At 40.0% G+C, this 10,332-nt stretch overlaps 1 protein-coding gene across 1 annotated transcript in view; it reads left to right on the top strand.

The window, feature by feature from the left end:
- SAP30BP (SAP30 binding protein) overlaps nucleotides 1-10,332 on the top strand; it is a 42,731-nt gene that overhangs the window by 1,421 nt on the left and 30,978 nt on the right. Inside the window, exons 2-3 of the mRNA XM_015819173.1 lie at nucleotides 2,134-2,243; nucleotides 5,401-5,448. Of these exons, the coding sequence (XP_015674659.1) occupies nucleotides 2,134-2,243; nucleotides 5,401-5,448 (158 nt within the window). The remainder of the gene's footprint in view (nucleotides 1-2,133; nucleotides 2,244-5,400; nucleotides 5,449-10,332) is intronic.

Here is a 10,332-nt window from a genome sequence, read left to right as displayed (position 1 = left end):
GCCGTCGGCCAAGCAGTGTCGGCTGGCGACCCCCAGGGGGAGGGCCTTCTCTGTGGGTGCCCCCGCCCTCTGGAACGATCTACCCCCCGAGATCCGGATGATTCCGGATCTCCTTACTTTCCGCCGCGCCCTCAAGACATGGCTTTTCCAACAAGCAGGCCTGGCCTAGGGAGGATTTTAAATCGGGTTCATTTTTTTTTCTTTAGAAAATTTTAAACAACACAACTCTAAAATATTTGGTTTTAATTTGGTTTTATTGGGTGGGGATTATAAATATGTTTCTGTTTTTAAATATGTTGTGAGCCGCCCTGAGTCCCGTCGGGAGAAGGGCGGGATATAAATCAAAATAAATAAATAAATAAATAAATACCGTACTAGTTACATAAAATATCAGACATTTGACTTGGTATGTTTTGTATATACAGTGGTGCTTAAAAGACCTAAAATGTGATCTGTTCTCCCCACCAATCCTAAACCTGGATAAAGAGAACCTAATTAAACAAGTGAGTCAAAACATTATATTCAATTATTTATTGGGAAAAAGGAACCTTTGCTTTCAGTAACTGATGTCACACACACACATCCCACACACAGCAATAACTGCAACTAAAAGTTTCTGGTAACCATTGATCAGTCCTGCATATTGGCTTGGTGGAATTTTAGGCCATTCCTCCTTATGGGGGAGCTTCAATTCAGGGAAGTTGGTGGGCCTCCTCCCATGAAATGTCCTTCCACAACAATTTGATTAAGGTTAGGATTTGGCCATTTCCACACATTAGCTTTCTTCTACTTTAAATGTTCTTTGGTCATACAAGTTGTGCATTTTGGATCATTGCCTTGCTGCATGACCCATTTCTTTTGAGCTTCTATTCACAGATTGATACCTTGACATTTTCCTGTAGAATTTGCTAGCATGGTTCAGAATTCATAGTTCCATCAATGATGGCAAGCTGTCTTGGCCCAAAAGATGATACTGCCACCACCACGTTTCAAATAGGGGATAAAGTTCTTATGCTGAAATGCAGTGCTTTCCTTTCACCAAACCTAATGTTTTTCATTCAAGTCAGAAATTTCTATTTTGGTCTCATCTATGCACAGAATATTCTTCCAGTTGCCTTCTGGTTTTCTGCATGGTCTTTCGCAAATGATAGATGGACAACAATTTTCTTCGTTTGGAGAGTAATGGCTTTCTCCTTGCAACCCTGCCAGGTACACCATTGTTGTTCAGTGTTTTCCTGATGATGGTTTCACAAACACTGACATTCACCAATGCAAAAAAAGGCCTTTAGTTCCTTTTACTCTGTTACTCTGGGCTTCTTTGAGACTTCTTGAAGTATTACACACCTTGCCTTTTGTATGATCATGGTTGGTCAGCCACTCCTGGTGAGGGTAACAGTGGTGTTGAATTATCCCTATTTGCACACAGTCTGCCTGAGAGTGAATTGATAGAATCCAAACTCTTTGGAAATAATTTTGTAATATTTTCAAGCCTGGTAAGAATCAACAGGAGATGCTAAAAAAAATTTCCTTTGTTTGAACCATAACACACTTTCCTATTGCAAAGATCAGACTTTGAAAGGGAATACTCAGAATTCCATTCTTTAAATAAGGCAAATCTTCCACACTCCCCCCCCCATTATCCTCCCATTGATTGAAACCCCTGATTCTAATTTCCCCCTTCAAATGAATTGATAATCCTAGAGGGTTGTTTACTTTAGCCACACTTTAGTCTGTAGCTTTCCTCAGTAAATAAATGAATTATAATGTTTGGAGTCATTTGTTTAATTGGGTTATCTTTAGCTTTATCTATATGGAGAACAGATTATTTTAGGTTATATTTCTGCAGAAATATTGTATATTTAAACAAGTTCACACACCTTTAAGTGCCATGGTAGATGCAAAACATAATAAGACTAATGCCTGGTATTTTATTGGACAGTTAACAAGAAAGAACTTATGCTAGAGGGGCTGAAGAAAAGTTATTTAAGTAAAAGATCATATTTCTTGTTTAGCAAGGTTGTTTTATTTATTTCAGCAGGTGTATTTATATATGTCATTTGTACAACAGTATCAATGTTCTGCCGGATTGCAAAATGACTATTAACCATTTTCTTCCTTCTTTGGATGGCCTAGAAGAAAAAGGTGGCTTGGTGTCAGAAAGCTATGGAGAAGACGACTTCAGTAAAATGGAAGGAGAAGAGGATGGTTATGATGAAGACGATGATGAAAACAGCAGACAGTCAGTAGGTATTTTGTTATATAGCAATCAAACTTGGATTGCAGGTTTCACTAGAGCAATATAGGAATATTAACTTTTTGTGCCTTCTTTGTTGCTTTTGTTTACATATATTGTATTTGAAGTTATCACAGAATTGCTAGAGGAATGCTTAAATAAAATGGAAAAGCCCATTATTTATCCCTAACGTCCTTCAGTGGCAATGCTTTTTTGTTTGCAAGATCAAATCTTAATGTAAAAATAGAATGATCCATTTTATAGTTGATGTACACTTGACATTTCTATATTCTAGAAATAAATTTCTATATTCTAAAATCTAAAAGTAAAAAATACATAAATTGATTAAAAATAACCTATAACATGATTTTACGATAGTAGTCAATACATCGTTATTTCTTCCACCCCATGCATTGCTTGAGCTGATTATTCCTGCAAAGCTTTTAAAATGTAGCTTCTCTACTCTGTTCCATTTTTTACTTTAGGTAATGTTCCTTTCTTTGGCCAGGATGTTAGATGAGCTCATTCTATGAACTTTTGATTAGTCTGAGATATGTTTTTTTTAACTCCTTGGATGGGTTTCACATATGTTTTGTTCTCTTGCTTTTAATCTAAAAGAGTTGCAGTTGTGAGTTGGACAGCTCTGTAAATTGATTAATTAAAAGTAGTCTTCAAATAGTATTTTAAAATTGCCAGCGTTTCAAATGATAATTTATACTAAGATACTGTGGCATTTTCCAAACACATTTTCCTCTTATAATGGATTATCCTTTCAGCTAGGGTTGTAAATGAGAATTCCTACACATTTTACTAGTTTGAAGGAAGCAATATTTTCCTATAACTTTTCCTTTCTTATGTGTATCTCTATTCAGTTTTGTATTATCTCCAAATACCTATTATTTAGATATATAAGTATTTTTTATAAATAAGTGGCCTGAAAATACTTCTGATTCCTTCTTAAAATGAAATTTAATATGACATGCATGGATGACCTCTTGAGAAGATAAAGGGACTCTAATCTGAGTAGTAGGATAAGTATATTGCTCATATACTTTGACCAACTACATAATTTTTATTTCAAGAAGCATCCTTCCATGTAAATAAGTCCCAAAGATATTTAAAGCATGGGAAATCCATTTTTCAAAAAAAAAAAAAATAACTTGCTTTATAGCTGATAACAACATCCAATATTCAGGATAATGCTAGTGCATGAATACCTAGAATAAGTTCATAAATGGAGCACACTTCATCTGAGTGAGATTGTATATCTCTACACTGATTGGCAGAACCTACAAGTGCTATCAAAAGCATCTGCAGATGGGGGTCTATTTGAACATCACAATACAAAGATTTGAACATCACAATGCAAATCCCACTCATCTGCATATATCAGTATACTTGCTCAAAATCACCAATGCCACACCCTGTCTACCATCTTGCTTATTTTGATATCCCCTCATGCAAATGGTTATTACTATATACTATTGTCTTAATTAAGTTTTTTTATCTTCATCTGTGTCAAGATATATCCAGGACATCTGTTCAGGATTCCTGCCATTTCTCTTAGATCAGATGGTAGCAATAAGAGGGAGAACAGTGTATTAATAATATAATATTGGTACCTCATCCCAAACTTCTACCACATATGTTCCCAATATTGGTGTTTCATGCAGCTATAAGTTAAAATTAAATTATAACGTAATGCTGTTTATCTTTGTAAATTCTTTTAAGCTTAACCTTAAATAATGGTATCCATAATTTAACCTTAAATAATGGTATCCTAATTTAACCTTAAATAATGGTATCCATAATTTCAGTCTTCATAATGAAGAAAGCATATTTGCAATTTTTATAATTTCTTCATAATATGATGGCAAAAGAATTAGGTGATCCTTTTTATTGTGGGCATTCCTATATCTGTGATAATTCAGTATTTAATCTCGTGTTGAGTTTGAAATAAGTACCTAAAGTAGAATCTAGGTGGGAAATCTGGATAACAATTTCAGTTTCAGAAAGATAAGGTGGATGTGATAATAAATGTGGAGGCTATAACCTATTGTTGAACTCTCATCTAGACGCATTACAGAATTTCAGGGCCATTGTTTAGCAATGAAAAACCTGGGGCATGCTATTGATTGATAATACAGTGCTATGGTAGTAGTTATATACTACTCTTTGGTCCATTGTTCCATTCGTTCCATTGTATGCAAGGAAACCATCAAGCTCAGAGGGCACCAAGGACCCCACATTCCATTGTATCCAACATTTTCAATTGTTTTCTTACAAATGCACATTATACCATCTTGAAACTCTGTTTTGGAGGCTCTAGAGCAGTGTTTCTCAACCTTGACAACTTTAAGATGTGTGGACTTCAACTCCTAGAATTCCCCAGCCAGCTATGCTGACTGGGGAATTCTGGGAGTTGAAGTCCACACATCTTAAAGTTGTCAAGGTTGAGAAACACTGCTCTAGAATCAAAGATTCTATATGTTACTAGCTGTACCCGGCCATGCGTTGCTGTGGCTCAGTCTGGTTAAGTGGAAAAGAAAGAAAAGAGAAAGTGCACGTTTGTGTCACAGGTGTGACATCTATATAATAGTAGGTATATAAAAACGTGCGTATTCGAATGCAACGTTGTGTCAAAATTTCAAAGCAATCAGTGAAGAACCTTCGGAGATTTAAGATTTTGAACAAATGAACATTTACATTTTTATTTATATAAAGATAGATAGATAGATAGATAGATAGATAGATAGATAGATAGATAGATAGATAGATAGATAGATAGATTAAGTGGGAACATGGCTAGTTGTCCTCATGTTTGCCTAATGTAACCTGCTTTATTTATTAGAATAAAATTAGCAAAAAAAATCTCAACTGATAAAAATTTATCCTATCTGCTGATTTGTAATGCCTTTTTTTAAAAAAAGAAATCCAGTATTGTGTGGGTTCTTAGAATCTACCCTGACTTCTTAAAAGTAAACTTAACTTATTTATATCTTCTTTTCCTTAAATGGCTGTTTTAACAGGGTTTGAGAAAGAAGCTGAGAGAGCAACCCAGCTGAATTAAAAAGCAAAATTAGGCTATTTAGTGCAAGTCCCTTGCCAAATATGCAAGAACTTGCTGACAATTTAAAGCTTAATTCTGTACATTCTTTGTCTTATAGGAAGATGACGATTCAGAGACTGAAAAACCTGAGGCTGATGATCTGAAGGTATTTAGAAGAGTATTATGATGGGATGGGAATACACTGCAAAGCATAATAGCGTGATTTAGTTAGTCATCTGTATCTTCTATTCTTGACAAGCTAACTCTTGTTTGGGGAGTGGGAGATGGCTCCTGAGATGGATACAAAAGTCGGGAGGACTCAGAGAGTGCTTTTCAGACTAACAGATTTTTATTAAAAGACATAAGATTTTATGAATTACAACTTGGTTCATCACATGCAACTATGGTTAATAAAAAAAAAGTGCTACCAGACTTCTAACTTTGATCTTACCATAGACTCACCACACTTCTCCTTCTACAAAGTACATATGAGTAACTAAGTTAATCTTCCGTATCAGAGATTGGCTAATTATTAGGAAATGGAATATTATGCTTTGCATGGACTCTTAACACTAATGGTCAGAAACAATGCAGATGTCTGAAAAGGAGTTTTATATGTTTCAGGGAATTGTATTAAGAATCAGTTTCCAAATTTTCATCTTTAGTGTGATTGGTGACGTTCATGCAGTGCTTGAGATTAATTTGGGGTTGTTAACAATAAGACTATATATGTATTCCTCAATTTACAATAATAGAACTTCAATCAATAAAGTGATGCATGCCCACATCGCAACAGCAATCTCTGCAGTCCCAGTTGCCATTGTTAACTATGTCACAGTCATTAGGTGAGACAACTTCCCATAACCAAAATTAGTGGGGAAACTGGTAGGAAATTACAAGTACCAGGCCTACAGGAAGGTGGGGAAAGAAACCAAGGGGTGATTGGATTGGAGAGGATATGTGCAATGGCAGAGTTGTGAGAGAGGGCCTGGGAGACTGTGAGAGTTGCAAGAGAATACCACATAGGTCAGAGGGTGCAAGAGGTGTGTGAGAGTTGCTGCGCAGGTTGGGGAAGGTGCAAGGAGTGTGAGAGGTGTTGGTTGGGAAGGGTATGAGGGAGTATGTGAGAAGCATTGTGTGGGTCAGGGAAAGTGCATGGGGTTTTTGTGTTTATTCGTGTCAGAAGCGTCGCAAGTAAAATAAGGTGTCTGTATAACCTAACATTTAAAATGTAAAATACAAGATTAAAATATGTACAAATTAAACATCTTGCCTAGAAACTAGCAAGATTAATTGGGTTCTGTCATGCTGCCATGAGGTTCTCATTGTACACTGATTGGGGCACAAAGGGCAGGTATATATATATATATACGTATTATCTGCATGTCACCACAATTGCAAAGAGCAGAAGCAACCAGATAACCCCATTTGTTCAGAGAGTCTGGATTTTGCACAGTCTCTTTCAATGATTTCCATAATTCCCAGCTTTCGTCAGACCCAGGACCCAGTTCCTCCACTGGTTGCATCCGATGTGTTGGTTCTTTGTAGTTTTCCATTGGTCCACTGCTTTCAAATTCTTCAAAGTCTTCTGTCAACCTACGGAAGCTTTTCCTGGATTTTGGTCTCTGTTGAGCTGGTTGTGTAGGCCATAGAGAGGGTGTTGTCTAGATATTGATGATTTGAGTCTCTCTCTGTATGCTGCTGCTTCTCTGCAAACAGCAGGCGGGGCAATGTCGGCTAGGTGGTAGATTTTATATTGAGGTTTAAGGCATCCGATAATAATTCTGCTGGCTTCATTCAGAGCAGCATCTACTTTCCAACCATGTGCTGATTTAGACCAGACTGGGTAAGTGTATTCGCCTGCTGAGTGGCAAGAGCTAGGGCTGTTGTCTTAAGGATCCTTGGTTTGGCACCCCAGGTAGAGCTTATTAATTTCCAGAGGATGTTCTTTTGTCCACTGACCTTCAGTTTAGTGTTGGTGTCAAGCCCTCCTGGGCTTGACACACAAGGAGGGGGAGAACCAGCATCGCAGTCAGCAAGCCGACGAGCAGCTGTAATTAACAATCAGCTGAGGGGAGGCAGCCCGGAGAGCACAGGGCGTCGCCAGCAGAAGCACAGGGCGTCGGCAGGAAGGTTCCAGACGGAGAGACTAATGGGACAATTGACTGAAAGATGCTGGTTGGGGGAATAGGAGGGTGTGATGTAGGAGGGCGGGGGTGTGGTGGTGTTGCTTGGTGGAGGGTGGGGTGAACTTGGGAGTGTATTTAAATAACGCTGGGAGGCAGTAGCTCCCAGCGTAAACTTTATTTGTAAAGAGCCTCAGGCTGAAGGTCTTTGCTAACGTCAGAAGCTTGTTCCTGAGTAAACCGTCATTTCATGAGTAAACAGCGTCTTCGGGTGCTTTGTCAACTCACGTTCCGGTAAGGACAAGTGACAGTTGGTACAGTGCTGCTTATATGTTAGAGCCCTATCTAGAGTGACCTCTAAATATTTAGGGCTGTGGCAATGCTCCAGTAATGTCCCTTTCCATATAATGGTGCATGGGGTTGTGGATTGGGTTACGTGTAAGGGGATGTTCGAGAGTATGAGGGGAGGCACAGCCAGGGTTGGAGTGGGTGCTTTGGTGTGCAAGTGACCACTGCAGGGTGGACACAGAGGGGGTGGCGGAAACTTACCCCAGCAACTTGCAATCTTCCCTGGTCTCTTCCCCATTGACTTTCGGTTGAAGCCAGCAGAGGGAATATTGCAAATGATGATCACGTGATTGTAGGGCGCTTGGCAATCGGTCATAAGTGCAAACGACTTGCCAAGCGCCCAGATTGTGATCACGTGACCATGGGGGGGGGGGCGCGATGCCGAGATGTCTGGAATTCAAGGACCAGCCGTAACCATCATTTGTTCAGCCCCTATTAAATGATAAATAGGATTGTACACCTGCATAACACTGCTTTTATGTATATGTAAAATGACGAGCAGATTTTTCTCTTGCAGCCAGAGCCTGTTAAAATAGTTCAAGAGAATCTGAAAGGTTCACGGAGAGAGAGGGAGATTGCCCGTCCCATGAAACTGTTGCATAGATGCTGCTATTTAGTGTCCACCTGCATTAATACGGGTCCATCAACCAAAGTAATTGGTGCATAATCTTCTGCGTTAAGCAGTCCCCATCTCCCAACCCCAATCTGTTTGAATAATTGGTAGAACTGATTTGAAATATAAAGCAGTGAAGCCCAACTACTAAGGCAGAGGTAAGCAACCTTGGCTCTTTTATGACTCGTGGACGTCAACTCCCAGAATTCCTGAGCCAGCCACGCTGGCTCAGGAATTCTGGGAGTTGAAGTCCACGAGTCATAAAAGAGCCAAGGTTGCCAACCCCCGCACTAGGGGATGCCAGTGCAACAAAGTCTACAGAAGTTTCCTTCCTTTCTCTCCTGCCAGTTTCCCACATAAAAACTTTTTGGTAAGGCAAAAAGTTTCTTCTCTCTCCCATCTCTCATTCGATCACTGTGTTTGTGTGTGTGTTTCATACTTTCTATATTTTACAATCTCCCAAGTCCAAGATCAAGATTCATCTAGCTGATCTCCTGGGAGCTTTATATGCCAGTGTAGTCTAGTGTAAGAAACAGGCCAGGTGTCTGGTGGTAGCACCCGTATCACTGTCATGTCAAGGAACTAGGCCGGGAGACAGCCTTTCTGCAGCAGACGATCCAGGCCCATTGTAGCTAAGCAGATTGCTACAGGTAGTCCTCGATTTACAACAGTTCATTTAGTGACTGTTCAAAGTTACAACATTCTTGGGGGGGGAAAGTAACTTATGACCATTTTTCACACTTTTAACCGTTGCAGCATCCCCATGGTCACATGATCAAAATTCGGAGACTCAGCAACTGGCTCATATTTATGACGGTTGCAATCTTCCAGTTGCAGTGTTGCCTTTTGCAGCCTTCTGACAACAAAAGTCAATGAGGAAGCCAGATTCACTTAACACTATGTTACCAATAAAGGAGAATATTTGTAGCTCAGGCTTGACATGAGGGGGTCCTTGGTGCTCTCTGAGCTTGCTTGTTCTCTTGTAGACGTTTCATTACCCAAACTAGGTAACATCATCATGTTTTGTTACCTAGTTTGAGTAACAAAATGTCGGCAAGAAAACAAACTCAGAGAGCACCAAGAATCCCATCTTGTTACTAACTTAAGCGCAGTGATTCCCTTAAGCCTGGCAACAAGGGTCGTAAAATGGGGCAAAACTCAAGTTAACGTCTGTTTCACTTAGCAATGGAAATTCTGGGCCACAATGTGGTCCTATATCAAGGACGACTTGTATCCCTGTTTTATTCCCAGGCTCAGGGCTTAGGTGCCCTAAATTGTCTTGAATAGCAAGTTTTGTGCCAGGAAAAGAAGCAAAAAGGTCACTTCCAAATTAGAACAACTACAGACAGCTGTAGGATGCCTCAGCAGTGAGATGTGGCTGAGATGAAGGAAATGTCACGAGGATCTCTTTAAAATGTACCTTTCTACTATGGCAAACAGAATGTGAGGTTAATTCATTGGAATGTTGGTGGATGAGAATTTTCGTATATTGCTTGTGTTTGGATCAATTTTTAATTTCTCAGCACATATATAACTTAAACGTACAGCTACAGATCAGTCCTGCTGGAGTGATCTGTAAATATATCTACCGTATTTTCCGGCGTATAAGACGACTTTCTAAACCCTGAAAATCTTCTCAAAAGTCGGGGGTCGTCTTATACGCCCAGTCGTCTTATACGCCGGAAAATACGGGTATTCAGGCAGGCTTCCAGAGTTCGGCTGGCAGGATGCAGGTAACCCCTCCCCCCGTCCTGCCGCCTCCCACCGCTCCGCGTCCCGCGCCTCCGTGTCTCAAGCCTCTGTGTTATGCTTGGGCGGAAGACTTTTTCTTTTACAGATGGGGCGGGTGGGCCTGACATTCGCGCGCAGGCAGGACCCCGCCCGCCGAGCCACCGCTTCCCCATCGCCCTCCACGCCAGCCTGCTCCGTCTCCAGACCTCCCAGCTGACGGGCGCAGGTCCGG

The sequence above is a fragment of the Protobothrops mucrosquamatus genome, unplaced genomic scaffold (genome assembly GCF_001527695.2).
Source record: "Protobothrops mucrosquamatus isolate PMUCROS unplaced genomic scaffold, P.Mucros_1.0 scaffold_146, whole genome shotgun sequence".
Lineage (NCBI taxonomy): Eukaryota > Metazoa > Chordata > Lepidosauria > Squamata > Viperidae > Protobothrops > Protobothrops mucrosquamatus.
Note: the sequence above shows the minus strand (reverse complement) of the source record. Positions and strands in the feature narration are given on the sequence as shown.